At 30.3% G+C, this 18,792-nt stretch overlaps 2 protein-coding genes across 3 annotated transcripts in view; both read right to left on the bottom strand.

Annotated features, from left to right (window-relative positions):
• The window catches only part of LOC125077182, a 115,793-nt gene extending 114,883 nt beyond the window's left edge, over positions 1–910 (bottom strand). Inside the window, exon 1 of the mRNA XM_047689024.1 lies at positions 673–910. Coding sequence (XP_047544980.1) covers positions 673–757 — 85 coding nt within the window. The 5' untranslated portion in view covers positions 758–910. The remainder of the gene's footprint in view (positions 1–672) is intronic.
• Positions 911–7,654: 6,744 nt separating this feature from the next.
• On the bottom strand, positions 7,655–13,964 carry LOC125077228 (transcription initiation factor IIB). Of its 2 annotated transcripts, none has more exons than XM_047689106.1 (5): positions 13,926–13,964; positions 13,610–13,720; positions 12,916–13,216; positions 11,062–11,418; positions 7,655–10,751 (listed from the first exon to the last, which is right to left on the bottom strand). In XM_047689106.1, exons 1-5 carry the CDS (start codon positions 13,940–13,942, stop codon positions 10,590–10,592), a joined length of 948 nt encoding a protein of 315 aa, XP_047545062.1. In that variant the 5' UTR covers positions 13,943–13,964; the 3' UTR covers positions 7,655–10,589. The 2 variants fall into 2 exon arrangements, with proteins under 2 accessions (XP_047545062.1, XP_047545063.1); XM_047689107.1 differs by lacking the exon at positions 13,926–13,964 and adding an exon at positions 13,828–13,853.
• Positions 13,965–18,792: the final 4,828 nt, after the last annotated feature.

Genomic DNA, 18,792 nt, shown 5'->3' with positions numbered 1-18,792 from the left:
TTAATTTACAAAATATCAATATTTCAGTTAATCACATTTTTAGCAAAAATCAGTCGGGATTAATCTAATACTCTCTCTATAATACTTATACGGAGAAACAGAACTGTTTCTATTTGATACAAATACCGCATTTTGTGCATTTACAACTTTCAATCCTACGATTAGGATACATTACTTATATTGCGGTTCATGTTCAAGTCTTGAGGATTATTTATAAAATAATCCTATTGTTTTTTTCTGAATAACTGGCCATGAAACCGTGCCTTTTAAGCAGCGCTTACATAAATTGTCGGAATTGGGTCTTAAATAAATCATATGAAATGTTTAATTTTTTTTTTAGTTTTAGCAATAAGAACATTTTATACTTACAAATAATTAATATAATACTACATTACCTTTCTCCATAATTACCTAAATAAATGAGCTAAGTTATTATGACATTGAAAAGGAAATCGATTTAATAAAATTATGATTTTTTAAATAAATAACTATATAAATATAAAAAGCATAATGCTAAAAGCCAAAAAATTACATTAAAATTCAAATTATTTTAAAAACATAATATGATGGTATAATACTTTCCTTAAATAAAAATTATGAAGTCAATATATGTTTACCAAATTAAAAGCCTTCGCTTAAAACGAACGTTACATAATGTTAACATGTATTTACCTATAAGTCCTCGGGCTCCACAAATGAAAAAAGCCAAGCACATCAATCCTCCAAGCACATATCGCGTTCGAAACGCCTTCACCATTTTTCTAAACTCACATCCTTCAAAAACATTTTTCACCAAAACTAAGCCGAAACTTTAAGCCGGGAAAACCTTGAGCTGCATATTAATTACAAACAACATTGTTATCCCATTATCAACCAAGAAACGGGTCATTGACCCTTCATGGTATTTTTTAACCTGTAATTGGATTTAAGGTTAACGTAAACGAATACGCGCGTATAATATGCGTAAGAGAGAAACACACCCTCCCCGTTTGAGAGCTGGCGCTATACTAAACTTGAATTGTAATGTCAAACAAGCTCCATGCGAAAAGCGAGATCGTAGTCCACGTAGCGGCGTAGCGTTTTGGGAAAATCCGTCACACATCGATCGATATTTCATTAAAAAATATATTTTAATATTATCATCACTACATAAATGCATATTTATTTAAGAACTATTATCATTAAAACGCTTAATATATATGTATATATGTATATATTCTTATATTAAGCATATAAATATGTGGTTAATATGTTTACTATTATTTGTTTTATTTTTTAAAATATATTTTATGCGGTACGATTTACTTTTAGCACTGATATACTTTTGACAATTTTATTACCTTATACGGAGAAACAATGTGAAAATCGTAATTTCCTTTCTGAAACCCTTGTGATTTAGTCGTCTACGCTGGTTATAAAGTTTTACGATAGTTGATTCATTGCATTAATTCATTGAAAAACAGATATTGCTATCTCTATAAAAAAAATGCAAAATACGTCTTTAGTAATACGTATAATTTTAAGGTGGGTGGGATTGCCAAATTTAAAAATAATAATAAGAAACGCTTGTTTGTAAAGACATAATTATTGCGTTCATGGTTGATACCTTTGATTACACTTTGGGAATTAAACGATTACCTCCTGGGTATTTCTTTGTAATATTGAATATATGTAAACAATCACAAATTGAAACAAAACAAAAGAACCTGCTGAATTTCTTTCGGTGGTTCTTCTCAGGTCATGTTCAACTAAGAGTAAAAACGATACTTGATTTGATTTGAAAAAAAACGCTGTGAGTTATCATTTCAAAAGATTTTAAGTATCTACAGAAGAGCTCTTCTAAAATAACTCTCTTCGTATTTTACTCGTGTATTTTTATATAAGTAGTGTATCAACTGTTGGCACAAATGTGCCAACAGTTGATACACTACTGGTATGGTTACTACCGCTTATAGACATTAGTACTTTAAGAAACATGTAACATTTCTTAAATCGCCAATTCGACACCAATCTTGGGAGCTAAGATATTGAATTATTTGTAGATAAACTGGCTCACTCACCCTTAATGCTACAATATTATGTATTGCTGTTTGACGGTAGAATATATGGTAAGCTGGTGGTACCTACCTAGACGGGCTTGCACAAGGCCTACCACCAAGTAAAATGAATAAAGAAGTGTTGAAATCCGACTTATAGTAATATGCTATTTTGATACATGTATCATTTAGATGTTATATTTATAAAAGTCGATGTCAGATATCACTTTCTAACATTTTACGATCGTGTTTTGCGATGAGTTTCAAATTAATTCTTGTAGAATAGTCCTTAAGTTTTAAATTACAATATTTTGTTTTTTTTTTTTTTAATATTCATATCAATATACATGTAGATTTATTTCTGATCATGATCTTAGTTTTTCTGTCAAAAAATCGTCACTAGCAAACCAGAATTATGAGATTGCTATTATTTAGACTTCTGTTTTTCGAAAGCTCATAAAGTTGTTTGGTTTGCACCTGATCTCTCTCATATCGTGTCGGATTTCCGCCCCCTTAGAGTTTGTGAGTTAGGGAATACAGAGTGCACTCAATTATTGTCTATTGCGCAGATGGCGAATTTTTAAGATTGACCATCGTGATCATATTTTAGTTGTTCTTAGAGTTCTTGTTAAATTCAAAAACAAAATCCGTATGTTTTACCTAATGACGTATGAAATAGACATAAAGATAGTCGGGGACCTGGGCATAATAAAAAACAGAAATTAAAAAAAAAAGATTTATGGAAAAAATAAATTCAACACTGATGGCGACACGGATCAGCTAGTACTATAATAAGTAAAAACAAACTATAAACAAACTGGATAACTAAGCGCATCACTATTACACGCACACTTTACTCAGTTACCAGAAACAATATCGAACTCTACAAAATGGTGTATCGTGCTCAATCGATGTCACGATTGCCTCAAATTAGTATGGACAGAAGGGTTGTAACTATTCGGCGTCCATGAGGCAATCGCACTTAGCAAAATAATCACGTATAACGTCCTGTCATCTAATACCGGTTTAATAGAAGAAACCGCGGTCACTGGGTGACTACGAAATCTATAAATGACTTAACATTCACCGTGAGCTATTAATGCATTTACATAAATATCTTAAAATGTTTTTATTTTCATTAGGATTTGTATAAACACGAGAGCTGTGTTTCCGCAACCGAATCCGTTTTAGTGACTCATGTTGTTTATACTGAGTTATGAAAATATAACAGCAAACACTAAATTGTAGTTAAATAATAAAAATTGACTCAATTCTCTGTTAATATTTTCGTATATTCGAAATGACTTCGGAGATCAAAACAAAGTAATAAAAGGAGTGAGGGTTGTAATTGTTTTATCATTTATCATCCACAAAATATCGGACAGGAGAATTTGTTGATTAACAGTAACAACTACATAAACTATTATTTTTATAGTTAGTACTATATATATATAACTATTAATTGTTCTACAAATATAAAGCGATGTTGGTTTGTGTGCGTGATACTGATTGTCGATTGAATGCTTAAACGGAATGATTTTGACGAGAGTCACTATTTTTATTTCTCCTTGATTTAAATTAAATGACTATTACGATAATACCCGTATCCGTTATAGTTAAAGGCATAGTGTTAACTTTACATTTAATTCAGTACATAACGAAACAAAAAAAATTATAAATCTGTTTGAATAAAACATATTTTAATTATGATTTTGGAGCACTAGAAATTACATAAGAAAATCAAGTCTTTTGGTAAGACTTCCAAAGATTACTAGCTAAGCTTACATTTTTTTATAGTATTTATCTCTTCACAACTATATACTTTGTGTTTGCGACCCTTTTTATACAAGTACTTGAGTAAAATTAGTAATTAGTTACTCCAATGATTTGGAGTTGTGATATATTGAATAGCTTTTTTTATTTAATTTAAATGAGTTAGGTAAAGTGTTGTATATAAATGATATATATGTTGAATATTAACCGTATTAAATAAAGTATAGTACTATATTATTTGAAAGGAACCTAGGCCAATGTTTATATATATTGTAAGCATATTTGAATTCCGAATAATAACTGATATATTTTTTCTTTTATTATTACACTTTAAGTTGTTTGAATTTTTAAGACGTCTTCATTTATATACCAGGGTTACGACACTGTGCATCATAGAACTGAATAAGTCTAGGGCATGTGCGTGACTTTAAATAATGTTCACTGAATTAAAAAATTACATAAAATATCGTGTTATTTAAATAATAAGTATTGGTTACAAACGTCATTTTTGTCTCGTCCAATCCATAGATCGTTAATATTTAAGGTTAAATTCATGTATAATTTAAAAAACCATATATAACTTCATAGCATAATATATTAAGTACTATGAATTTCATTTGCATAAATTTAGACATTGGGCGTGATGGAATGACAAACGTCGAAACTTTCACATTTATTATATTGGTAATATAAAATTCTAGTAAAGATAACCTCTGATACTGTATGGTTTGATACGTGATTATATTAAAATAATTAATAATTAAATGATACAAACTATTTCACATAGCTAATATATTATATCCCAGAACGATATAATAAATGTTGTGTCAAAACATATAACTAAGTCGATATTGTAAATGAGACTAAAGTCTGCTCTCAAGTTAATGTTAACCTCGCAATAAAAAAATTTGCGTCTACCTTTTCTATTGTAATTAAAAATTAAGTACATATTTGGTACTTTCACAAAATAAATAGAGATATATTAAGGCTAAGAAATGTCTATTAAGTGTCTTTTTTATTTTTTATTTTATGAAAATAGACAACTAATAATGTAGCCGATAAACGATAGTTACTTTGGCAGTTACACAATGGGAGTGCAAGATGTTTAAAGTGAGGTTGGACCAAATATTTGGTTTATATTCGGCATTAATCATTAGTCAAATATTCGACTAATACAATTCTATTAAAATATTGCCTCTACTCTTGTCTGACTTAATATTGTTGAATAATTGTATAATAATAATAATAAATATTCGACAACATCACATACATTACTCTGATCCCAATGTAAGTAGCTAAAGCACTTGTGTTGTGGAAAACAGAAGTAACGACGGTACCACAAACACCCAGACTCTCTCGACCACGGAGGTCAACAGTTTAAAATGTTGACGCAAGCATATTGATTAATTTTTAATAGTTTCATTTTATCAGCTTTTCTCAAAGGCAAAAATAAGCCTTCCGACTATAAGCTAGTCAAATAATCTGCTCACACATTACACATTTGAATTTTATTTCATATTGAGTACCACAAAAAAACTTAATGTTACAAAACACGGCTATATTAAGCTCGCATAACTGGTGAAGCAATGGTTTACCGTTAACTAGATGATATGATCTAAAGTATTAAAGAGGCTAAAGTGTTTGACATCGATTCTCTTAAATTTAATCGATAACTATTCGTATTGGTAGATTGAATAAAAATCATCCCTATACATTGACATTTATTTACGATAATTAAGTATACTTAAAGATTTTAATCTACATAATTCTTTTGTGCTGAAGATTATTTAATAGCTTTTGTTCAATGAAGTTTATAGCGAATATTCGTAGTTATCTTTACACTATGTTGGGGCCCTTTGGTAGATATTTACTATCATGTACAAATAATTTGCTTATAGTCAGGCCGTATAATTTCAAATAAACGTAGTAATTTCAATTAACCCAGGCAGGCACCACTGAAATTTCATGTGCTTAATTTGTGTTTATAATTCATCTCGTGCTCGGCGGTGAAGGAAAACATCGTGAGGAAACCTGCATGTGTCTAATTTCAACGAAATTCAGCCACATGTGTATTCCGCCAACCCGCATTGGAGCAGCGTGGTGGAATATGCTCCAAACCTTCTCCTCAAAGGGAGAGGAGGCCTTTATCCCAGCAGTGGGACATTTACGGGCTGCTATGTATGTAGTAATTTTCGTAAATTCGTAGGAATCTGATTGGCTGTACAATCTTAAGGCTATAGTATATTTATTTCTATCATGAACAGCACGTCTATAGCTTTCTACTTTTAATACCGACTATCGTCACTAGCCTTTTGATAAATGTGTTAGTTATTTCTTACAAATATGACAATATCGAAAATATAATGTATAGCAGTCAACGTGAGCATAAACGTGTGAAACAAATTATTGGTTCTTCGGGGCCCTCTCAGGAGGGGGGCCCTGGGCACGTGTACGCTATGGTAAAGACGGTAATGCCGTCAATACACCGCAAACCATAGAACATTAAAATATATAATGAATCTTGAGCCTATAATAACATTAAGTCACGTTCTATTTACCTTTCAAACAGAAACACAGCAATACAGTATTTGTAGAGTACTATGTCAGTTTTTTATATTTAGACTCACGAAACTCATTAAATTTTTAAAGAGTAGGTATCCAAAAACAGTTAAGAGTCTCTTTTCACGTAAAAAATATTTTATTCCTGCTTAACCTTTTATAATTAAAGAAAAACCTTTCTGATATTTTTTTCGACGAATTAATTTATTGTATGCATCCACGGTAACTTATATCAGATAGCCTAGCACTTAGTTTAAATTTTTGTGTTTCTCATTATCATATTTCTTAAACAAGTTTTAGTGGCCAGATTGTTTTTAGTTATAAATTTGCTTAAGCATTATATTACTTATAGTATATACTTACTTATAGTGTATCGTAATAAATCAACTCTATTATTTTTTAATATTTATTAATAAAATTTGTGTTTATAATTCATCTCGTACTCGAAGGTGAAGGAAAACATCGTGCGGAAACCTGCATGTGTCTAATTTCAATGAAATTTTGCCACATGTGTATTCCAACAACCCGCTTTGGAGCAGCGTGGTGGAATATGCTCAAACCTTCTCCTCAAAGGGAGAGGAGGCCTTAGCCCAGCAGTGGGAAATTTACAGGCTGCTAATGTATGTAATGTAAAATTAATAAAATAAATATTGTTTTATTTTATTTGGTGGTTTTATGCAAGCACTTCGGGGTAACAACCTCTCATCATATATTCTAACGCCAACAACTACAGGCACAAAGGACATACCATCAAATGTTTAGTATATCTAACGCCAATATATATGGGCTTTCCCTACCATACCATACCATCAGTCAAGTTGCTCGTTGCCTTCATTAGTAAAACAAAGAAGGAAATAATAAGATAACAACAATAAATGAGCGAGCCTTACTTTACCTTTATCATCATCAGCCCGCATTCGTCCACTACTGAACATAGGCCTCTCCAAATGCACTCCACTGTGGTCTTTCTCGGCAACTGACTTTGATAATAAGCAACATTAAAATGATATCTTCTCGGAAAACTGATCTGACGGCCAACACTAGCACCGCGCGCTCATAGGTTGAATCAAATAGCGCGCGCTTCCCCGGCTTCCTGTTACACACTTCCGTCCCTTTTTACGAAATCATTCCCACATATCACAGAAATGCGAGAGAATGTCAAACCCCAACATTTAAGTACAATTACGACGTAATTGTTTGTAATTAAAACAAAACATACTCCTAAACGAAAGTTTTATTGGAATACTTAATAATTATACATAAATCACATTAACAAAATTGGTTACTCAGTGTAAATACTTAATCTAAAATTACAAACAAGATCTCACACATACCATTTATCGTACTGACATACTTTTATATAATAATTTGTAAAACAAGAATTAATTGATATTTATTGAATGTCTTTTCTTTAGATATTTATTTAATTACTATTTCAAAAAGTGTTTTATGGAATAAATGATTTTAAAGTTATACATAAAAAAACACTTTGTCTCTTTCATACGTAAATAACTTTCACAATGATAGCTGACAAAGAATAAAAATGAATAATAAATAAATTATGAGTTTAATTTTAATCGGTTTTTGTACATACCTATAAATAAATATTGATTCAGATCAGATAATCCAAATATTAAAAATGTACACAGAAAACAGAAGAAAATGCATATGGCGTCCAATGTGATATTTTCCCGCCATTTAAACGTCAATAGAAAGCTGAAATTATGTACAGCGTTTCTGTGTCATATGAAGAACTAAACTATGTATAAACTTGGATTCATATCTAATAACATAGTTGAAATAAACATATTATTATTCCATATGTTATCTGTGAACATATTCAGACCTTCAGATCGTTTTTATTGAGTCCCGTACATAAGCAATAGAAATAATGAGAATATAATCGTAATTCGTAATAATAGTTCCAAAACATAACGATCTTACTTATAAAAGTTGTTCGACGGAATTTTAGTTAAAAACGTTATTTTTCTCTTTGTAATTCAAAAGACATCAAAGTATTCTTTAAGTCATCTCCCCAAACATTTATAGTTAAAGCCGCGTGTTTCAATACGATTTGAGTAATAAAAAGATACGATCATTTTCAGTAGATATGAATACAAGCTCGTTGCTCTGCCACTTTACGTGCGGGACAGGCAGCCCTGGTAACGAACGAAATGTTTAAAATGTCTGTCTTATTATTATTGAAAATTATTATTTTCATAATAAGATGTCAGTTAAGAAATCTTTTGAAGATAGCTTTTATTACAATCAGTTAATTTTCATATAAAGGAGTTTTTTCGAAATACAAGATAATTATAAAAGAAGGGCGAAACCTTTACACTTTTAAATGACCAAATTCATACATTTTCATTATCAAAACTTAACTCTCTTTAAGACAAAAATAATATATTCAGATACATATTAGCTTTTTTAACTGTTATTATTAATTATAACTCATCATAATTAGTAGAACAAATGAAAGAATTATTGTTTTCACAAAACCAATGTACTATGTTTTATTTAACTTCACCTATGTAGGTCTTTGTGTGGGTCAAATACAATCGAACTTGGAATGAGACATTTTAACTTTACCAGGTTCTAAATATCAAAGTATGTCACTCTAGTACTGGTAAGAAAAGATAAATAATTTTAAATGGGGCACCCTAGTACTGGCGGGAAATACTCGTGGGAAGTTATTTGCTAATTGAGCGCTGAAAAAGCTAGTAGTACTAATTATACTGCTTCTATTGGTATTTATACATCCTCATACTCGGCACATGTATTTAAAAATACTGGTCTTGAATTATATTAGTGTCCGCAAGTATACAAACATATTGAGCACTAAATAAAAAACTACATATTATATCTCTATCGATCTTGATATAAATTAGATAATTATTAAAATAACTACATTTTTGCAACGATAAAATCTAATAATATCTTTGTTCTACAATTGTTAAAGATAATTATGACTTGCATGCACGAGTAAATATTTAATAAGTGTATTATTATAAACGAGCCAAATCACCAGATTTCAAAGCAATTAGTTTCATTTATTCTTGTACTTATTGATGAGCAAACAAAATGTCTTACTCGTGACTGTGTCCAACAAACTCTCAAAATTTGAGAAAAATGAAGTTCTTTATAATCTTTTTTTCATAACTGTACATATAATGAAAAACGAGTGGATCAAAAATATTATATTACATTGATACTGATCTTTTCCCATCTATACAATGAATTATTCTACACATAAATTATTTCTAAGTTAAATTATATTTAATGGTATTTAAAACAATCTTACCTCTATTATTTATTAAGAAAGTTTTATTTTCATTGTGTAGGAGTAAGAGCTTAAATAATTACTGTTTTTTATAACCGGTCAGAAAGAAAAACATTTACGAAACGGCTTAACTATGTCAGTGAAAAAGATTGTGTGTGAAAATTGAGTTGCAATTTAATAATACAAAAGAAAAAAATATGAATACACACAAATGAGTTTTCATAATCTCCTGCTTAATACACAATTTTCACATAAAACCTTTTCTACTAACAGTAACAAAATGTCAAATTAAATGTTAAATTTCAGTCTATTTAAGTCATCACATATTAGCTTGGTCATAATAGTTATTTGGAAAAGTGACAGATATCATTCACTTTCTTACTGTTCATATTGTACTGGGATCTCACACAATAAACAAAGTTACAACTGAATTTTTTCCACCATATTTATTGTTATATAAATGTATTATTGCCGTCAATATTATGCCAATGAAGTCAATGTAACTCGAAACAAATGATTTTAAATCATTTTATATAATGAAAAAATTAAAATCCGTGATATGTGGCAGTGCTTTGTGCAACCCACCTGGGTGGGTTCAAAGTTATCATATCTGATATAAATATCAGATCCCAATAGTCTGTGAACATCGGTAGTCAAATGCAGTTTTTATCATCAATAATAAATACAGCTAAAGTATTGATTCTTATAAATTTCAAGTTAGTTTCTTGATATCATATAATAAATTTCGAATTTAACTAACTGTTATATTATATATTTATACAATAATAATTATATAACATCCATTTAATTTTGTAGCAAACTTATAATGCTATGTATAGCAATTTAACATATGAAAACTATTACTTTCAACTTATTACTACTTTATATCAAACTCACCATATATTGATTCCACTGTATACAATTAACACTTAACACATTTACATCTGCGGCAGGAACTCGATGGGTGTTGCGAAGTTGAAGTCTTCTGGGAACAATTTCGCTGCAAATGGATACATCAGCTTGTACGACTGCCTGATTGTAACATCTGCTACACCAGCAATATCACCAATCTCTTTCTGACTGCGTTTATCTGCTGACGCCTGAAATATGAAAAAAAGTAATTATATAAGTAGTTTTAAACTTTTATTAGTAATAATACTGTCAAAAGATGGGACATTAGAAATATTGACTTTTGTTTTAAAATAATAAATTAGTAAGTGTAACTATTGGTAAATCTACAAAACAACTTGCTATAGGCTATTGGTTATTTGAGAGGTAGAAGTGAACTCTAACCATCATGGTTCTGATTATCCACGACATTATAAGTAGTCGAATGATAATATAAGGAATAATGTTATGTATCATCTAAACATAAATTAAATATGTATTCAATACTGTTAAATCATTTACCTGTGAAGCCATATATATAGCGGCGGCGGCAACCGAAATGGGACTCCTTCCAGATACAATATCCAATTCCCCAGCTTTCCTCGCAATATGTGTTGCGGCTCTTTGTACTGAGTTCGGCAGTGCCAAATTTGAACAGAAACGAGACATGAAATCTGCGGTCGTGATCAAGTCGACTGATGTTTCCAATGCCTTAAGGATGAGTTTGAAACATCTACCAATTTCTTTCTTACTGATCTTACTGACAGCGCAAATTTCCTTAAAAGTACGCGGTACACCCTCTTGCCGACATGCAATGTATAAACAAGCAGATGCTATTGCATCATTCGCTCTACCCTTCAAGTTTTTACCGTCATGAACCTGCAAATAAAGAAGTGAGTATTAATCATTAAATTTATTTTACATTCTATATTTAAATTTTTATTTATCGTCGTATTTATTTTTTATTATCGATAAAAAAAAAATAAGTATACAGATTATAAACACAATATTGTGTAGTACATATGTACCTTTATCGCTGAAACTTTACTCTTTTCCAAGAGAAGATTAATAATCAACATTCTAGGTCTAGGTGACCAAATAAGAAACTATGGGGAATGGCAACAAAAATACTTTACCTCGAACCTGATACGGACAACAAGTTTATTATTAAAAAGTAAAGTACCATTAATATACATATAATATATATATTACTGTGTATAGAGGGTAAAAATTAAATATGTTGAAGGTACTACAAACTATCATGATATCATTTTATAAACATTTTTGGAAAGTCTGTCCCTTTTAGAGTATGTCACTACAAAATGGAATTTCATAGGGATAAATAGCTTTACTAAACTTATTTAATTAGTTTCATTGTTATATAGCAATCAGAAAGAAATTTGGAGAATTTTTCAAAGAAACTTCTATTAAACATTTTTCTAAAATCATAGAAGTATACTAATCATAACTCATCTGCATTCTTTTTTTTCCCCTATATAAGTTTTGTAACTATATTCAAAAATACACACTACATAACAATAATAGTTATTACATTGCATCTAATTTTAAATTCAAAAGCATAACAAAACATACACTTATTATATAAAATGATGTCTAGAATAATAAGTATATGTAAGTAAATATATGTAACACTACAGGTAAAATCTATGCTTGGAAAAGTGTAAAATTAGTTATTATCAGGTGTGCTAAGTAGGACATTTATCACATGCAAAATAACTTCAATTTGCATTCTAATTTAGTACACATATTTGCATTTAATACAAAATTTAAGCATTTGTTAATACAAAGTTATATAATCTTATGTCAATGTAAACTGATGTCATTGAAATTCATAGCAAAATGTGATTTAAATAAATATTACCGAAAGAGACATGTTATGAAATAAATTTTACTGACTTTGATAATTGTCTTAGAATAAAACAATGTCAGTTCCCACCATCTGAAGACTTACGTCTTTTCAACAATGCAAGGGATTTTAATGTGGTTTTTATCAATAAACAGAGTGAATGAAAGGACAGTTTATATGTATAATACATATATATAATATTAGACAAAAACCAAGAATATCAACTCTCCTAGTGAAAAAAACAAGGATTTTTCTTTAAAAAGTTGTATATAGACTCTGATTGTAACCATGTTATAACAGTATAACCAGCATAACGGTGTTAAATACAATAAAATATTATCATAGCTGCCCTATGGGAATAGCTGATGGCATATAAGCAAAAATAAGTTAGCTTTTACTCAACTCTCACAATTTAAAAACGGATGTGACCCATTTTGCAATATATTTTCTAAATTAAAGTATAATTTAGGAAGAACAAAATAAAATAAAAAGATAAATTACTATATTACCTGTTTAAATAAATTGTTTGCTCTGTCGACAATTGTTTTTGGTAAGTTGATACGATCAGCCATCGTGTTTATTTCTCTGAAGGCATTAATGAGAGCTCTGTCAGTACTGCTGATGTTTCGTCTGTTTTGGTATTTCGATACTCCAAAGCTATCGAAAGATGCATCTCCTCGTCCAGGACCAATTATAGTGGAAAGATCACCTCCAGACAGAAGTGGGTTCTCTGGACCACCAACACGAGATGGGTCAACTCCTGACTTCTCATTACTGAATGTACGCCATTCAGATCCTACGTCAATAACTCTGTAAAGATATAAAAACATATTTTTCAATATGTTATTGTATGTAACATTCTTATCTTCTTTTGATTAAACAGTTACCACTGACTTATCATGTTGGAAGAGTGCAATTTATCAGTTATTTTGTCAGTTTTATGCAGAAGAATTAATTATATGTAAAACGATAATTTACTATATATAAAAACCTACTTGGATAATGTATAAAAATAAAAAAGTACATATAATGTTTACAATGGTAACACCAATTGCATGTATTAATGTGTTTAATTCTGTTTCTAAATCGCAGATATCCCTGCAAAATTGCAATTCGCCTTGACATCTATAGCTCAGGTACGATGCACTGTTGTGTACCAAAGCAATAGAGCATCATGTTTAGATTTCGCTTATAATTACTGACCTGTCGCCAACAACGAGGCCGCATTCTGAACATATCATGTCACCCGCTCTATAATCCTCAATGAGCGGAGCATCGGGATGAGCATAACACACCACCTTATTCGCTTCCATTCTAAAACCACAAAGGAAAGTACATTTAGGAATGTTAGAAATCTCGACACTAGATAACTAGCACAAGCGACTCTTGCCAACGTTATACCATTACACCCATTAACTTACGTAAAGCCAGTTTGTATATAAACATATTTCTGGTTTTTAATTATAGTAAAACTTCGTTAAGATATAAACAGAATTAAAAATAAATTAGAAAAACAGACCTCGACGTGCTCGCCATGATTGTCAAGTTGCAACATACATAGACAATTATGAATTATCTGTCTACCATAGACAATGACAGTACAATGGACATTTTGTTGACATATATTTCTGTCGAATGCCGACATGGATGATAAGCATTTGGCTTTAAATTGTCAACTAAATAATAATAATCAATATTAATTTCATAAACATTTTAGTCATTTTCGTTCTACTTAACGAATATAGAAATAAAAACAATTTTATCCATAACTATCGGAATCCAAATGATAATCAAAAAATTGAATAATTTATTAAATTTTCATTTTTAATTGGGTCGTATCACAATAATTATTCCTGACATATATATGAACAAAACTAAATAAATAAAAGCTATAAAATAAATAGATACATACATTTCACTAAAAGGTTGATTAAAGTTACGGTGAGTGAAAAATATGTCATAAGGTCAATTCAATAAGCAATACTGAATAAGTAAATAAATCTCTACACCGAAAATGAAACAGACTAGATATTTAGGAACTAATTATTTTTTATTAAAACAGAGAATAGAGACACCTTCACATGATAATCTTCAAAGGAATTTTATAATACCACAAAAGACAAAAGTAAAAAAATTATGTTGATATTTCTTTTCAAAGACACGTTGAACGTTAAGTGTTTTGTAAACCTTCGCAATGTACGACTTAGTCGTTTGTAGTACTCTGGTGTCTCAGGCAATCGTGTCGTACATTTAAAATGACTCATTACATGAATATCATTTCAGTTATATGTCTCATTTGGGAGCTCTTTATATAAATAAATAGTTTATAATAATGCAAACCTACTATCAACATGTTTATTAAACGTTGTGGAACTAAAGTTTAAATGAACCGGAATAACTATTTAGTTGCTAATCAAAGCGCATTAAAATATTTAAACTAGGATCTAGAGTCCGAATGAGTCGTTCCAGGTTTGTACTAAGTTATCATACTTATATTTTTTTCTAATTAATAGGTAGGCTGACGGGTAAATGGGCCACCTGATGGTTTTTGGTCACCACCGCCTATAGACGCTGTAAGAAATATTAACAACTCCATACATCACATCAATACGCCACCAACCTTGGGAGCTAAGGTTATAATACAAACACAACAATAGTAAGTTTGGCGTCCTGTCCTGTCCTGTCCTGTCCTTTAAGTCCTGTTTGGCGGTAAATTTCTGATGACTGGGTGGTACCTCCACAGACAAGCTTGCAAAGCTACAAAGCCCTAACACCAAGTTTTAATCTTCACATAGGTTCACATACTTTCATTATTAGTTTTTATGTTTTATCTCTAGATACGATATATATATCTAAACATATGAAATAACATTTATAAATTAAGTTCTCATCAACTTTGTGAAATTTGTGAACTGTGTGCTCTCATATATATATACTAGCTGTTAACTTAAAATATTATATTAATTCAGCCCTTAGGGTAGAATCTCCAGAAACGCTTAAAATGGGACTAATTCCCATTTTAAGGATCCATATGGAAGTATGGATTTTGTAGAATAGATGGCAAACGACTCTCTTGATAAAAACCACCGCCTCTCAGCAACATAGGGAGGCTTGTAGGTGCAAGGTTGATCCTTTAAGGAATGAGTAAGTTTCTCTTGAAGGTGAAAAATCGCTGGCGAAAGCTCAGAGTGGTTAATAGTCACTACGTCATGTAGCGTACCTATATTTTAATTTTCTGTCTGATTTAAAGACAAACATTCACGAGAAAAGCTTAACCAAACAGAACAGACAGACAACCGAAACAATTCCATATTGACAAAGACCATTAGGATCGCATTAGCTAACATTCCTTAGCCGTTACAGCTAAGCTAAGCCTGGACTTGCCAGCTTGAAGAAAGATACCCACGTATTGGGTCGTCTTTTCTCAGTTGAATCTTAATACCTATTCATCACCCAAAGCGATGACGCTGTTCATGGTCAGTTATCTAAAGCTATCAAGTTAATTATGATATATTTTGTTTAAGCCGTCGTCATTGTTATTTAAGATTGGGTTTCCTGAAAACTTCCGTGACGTTCGCCTTATAGGTACTCGGATAAAGTTATGTAAAAATAATTTCAATTGATAGTGTCGCTTCTTTAGATAAATGCCACGACATGCGCCAATATGTATAACTTAGCTCATCCTACGTGGCGCCAATATGTATAACTTATATATTGGCGTTATATATACTTAGTTTCACGTAAAACGAGGGCGAGTGGTAGTATATTAGATGTCTACAAGAAATACGTTTATTACGCGTTAATTTTATATTTTAATGTAACGCAAAAAATACCTTCTGCTATTGGTTTTAGAGAAACGAGGATCAAACTATCTACCTAGAAGTTTCTTCGGCCATAGATTTTATAAGCTATAAAACTAAATGAACAACATATATATTGTTATTATAACGACTGTTAATTATAACTAAAGTTATTTATATGTGTTTGTGTGTGTATTATAGTATACTTATATATTAAGTTGTATACATTAAATTACTATCGAAATATGGTATTAGCAAATGTTCACTTATGATTCAATAATCAATTAATTATGACCCAATCAACACTCAGCAAAAAGATCGCAGACTTCAAGAGTATTCAATCTAGGGCAGTGGGTCGTTGTCGAAACTGGATGAGTGCTGTATTTATGTATGAATAAAGTTTGTTAAAATTATCAATCACATTTCAGGGAACATTTATTATTATAAACAACCAAAGACTAAAAAAATATACGTAATCCAATTATTTATTTATTATTTATTTCGTCAAAATTGATTTATTTTCAAAATTTGATTTATTTATAGTACGAAACATAAAAAAAACACACAGACCAATAGTTACAAATGTAAAATAATTAATTAAAAGAACAAAATCACACAAATGGGTCAGTGAGACTTTAAAGTATTTTTACTTGAGCTATGAAATATGAATAAAGAACAACAAATAGCGCTAGTAGCATTTAATAGCTAAAAATAGTATTTTTAATTTTCATGATAACACTTACATAAATTCTAATATATCTAGGAATTCACAGAATTCTGCCACTCTTATAAAACCAGATAATCTGACAGAAATAAAACGCAATAGCCTTTTCTATCAAATATGCTCTATGACAGAAATCACCGTTAGGCAGTTTAGGCAAGGGAGACAGGAGACGGGGTAATACGCTATTACAATTATTTTTTAATGATATTTTTGAAATTAAATTACGGCATAGCGTCAAATTCTAAATAATTTTTACATTACATTGGGCCAGAAAATATATTTTTTGGGAAGTTAGAAAAGGGTAAAATGGACATAAATGCCTGATGCAAGGCAACGCTCCGAGATGTTTAAACCGACCCTGGAAACCACAAATGGTTACACTTTAACGATATTTACTTCAAAAGAACGCGTGCAAAACTTCGTACATACTAGGTACATATACAATCTACCTATATCTCGCTATCTGTACTGAAAGACCTTGGTTAGGCGTATATTAAAACTACCTTACCCGCGCGCTGTACTCGCTGGCCGTAAATATACATTAATAATTATCAAGTACTCAGAAGCAAACTCCTTGAGTTTTATGAACCATAATTACTATAGAATCGAAATATACAAATATGGCTCAGGCTCTCGCACTCTTGGAATTTAATATTTAAAAATACGGTTTTTCATACATGTAGATATCGAGCATACACTGTAATTCTCGTATTCTCTACATAAATCGATTTTCAAATAAACTTTTTTGAAATACAAATATTAAAAACATAACCAATTAATTGCTTCATTCAATTCGTTTCTGCGTGAAAAAAGACAAAAAGTATACTTTATTAATAAAAAGAAAAGACTAAAAACAATACTCGCATAAAGAAATTACTAATATTCTTATTTACCTCTCATATTAAGCGTCAAGCTAGAAATGAGGACAGTATCGATCCTGCGACTTTTGATTTGCCAGGCGGCCAGTAAACCATCGCGCTACTGACGTTTTTAAACTGCCTTTGACATTTGTAAGGACACAAATAATGTTTTAATTTAAATAAAAATAAAAATCATTAAACATTCTACGCCCTACCAGTAAAAATTATTCTTTAATACGTAAGAACACAATTAAAACGAATAACATTTAAACACAAATGTTAGCATTCAGCATAGCTAAAGTTTTTAAAACTATTCATAGTCGTTGCAGGTAATTAGTTCGGTATCTGTAAATATCATACCGTTAAAAAATTAAACAATATTTTCGAACTGTAGAAGCGAAAACTTACGTTGTATATAGACTTGTCAATTACCCTGTCAATCAAATAATGCTCAGAGAATAATAGTTTTTGGAAATAATATTGATCCAGAGTTTTAACTTGTATACTAGTATTTAATGCCTTTGTATAGGTGTAATTTTATTACAATTCTAAAAACAGAACTAGGAACAAGAAACGTGTTTCAAACACGATCAAAATAACTGACACTTTTATTACTAACACGGAACAAAACCGAAATCCGGTAATTTTTTATCGATGTTTTTAATTACAATAAAGGTCGAGCAATATAAAATATTTTTTAATATTTAAAATTAATTATTGATTGACCAATTTAAGAACAACACTAAAATTGGTGGAACTATTCCAATATTCATAGTATATTTTTTTCCGGTCAACCGTATTTTGATTAAAATTATTGTCTACACGTTTAAAAAATTTGTTATGACTTTAAAATAATATGCAATCGCAAATGTTTATCTACATTGTAATTGAAAAAAAAGAATAGGCTAGTTGACAAAATTTGGAAATTAGTTTAAAACTATAGCTTAGCATCTATTTCACCCCAAAAATATACTATTTTAAGAAAAATACGTTTTTTAAGTT

Source organism: Vanessa atalanta, chromosome 3 (assembly GCF_905147765.1).
Source record: "Vanessa atalanta chromosome 3, ilVanAtal1.2, whole genome shotgun sequence".
In the NCBI taxonomy this organism is placed as follows: Eukaryota; Metazoa; Arthropoda; class Insecta; order Lepidoptera; family Nymphalidae; genus Vanessa; species Vanessa atalanta.
The sequence above is the reverse complement of the archived record's forward strand: the minus strand, read 5'-3'. Positions and strand labels throughout refer to the sequence as shown.

Excerpts from the sequence above, each read along its gene's own strand:
- LOC125077228 (XM_047689106.1), bottom strand. Across the intron at positions 11,419-12,915 it reads CAAACAATTTATTTAAACAG|GTTCATGACGGTAAAAACTT; the intron begins GTAATATAGTAA and ends CTTTATTTGCAG. Across the intron at positions 10,752-11,061 it reads CTATATATATGGCTTCACAG|GCGTCAGCAGATAAACGCAG; the intron begins GTAAATGATTTA and ends TTCATATTTCAG.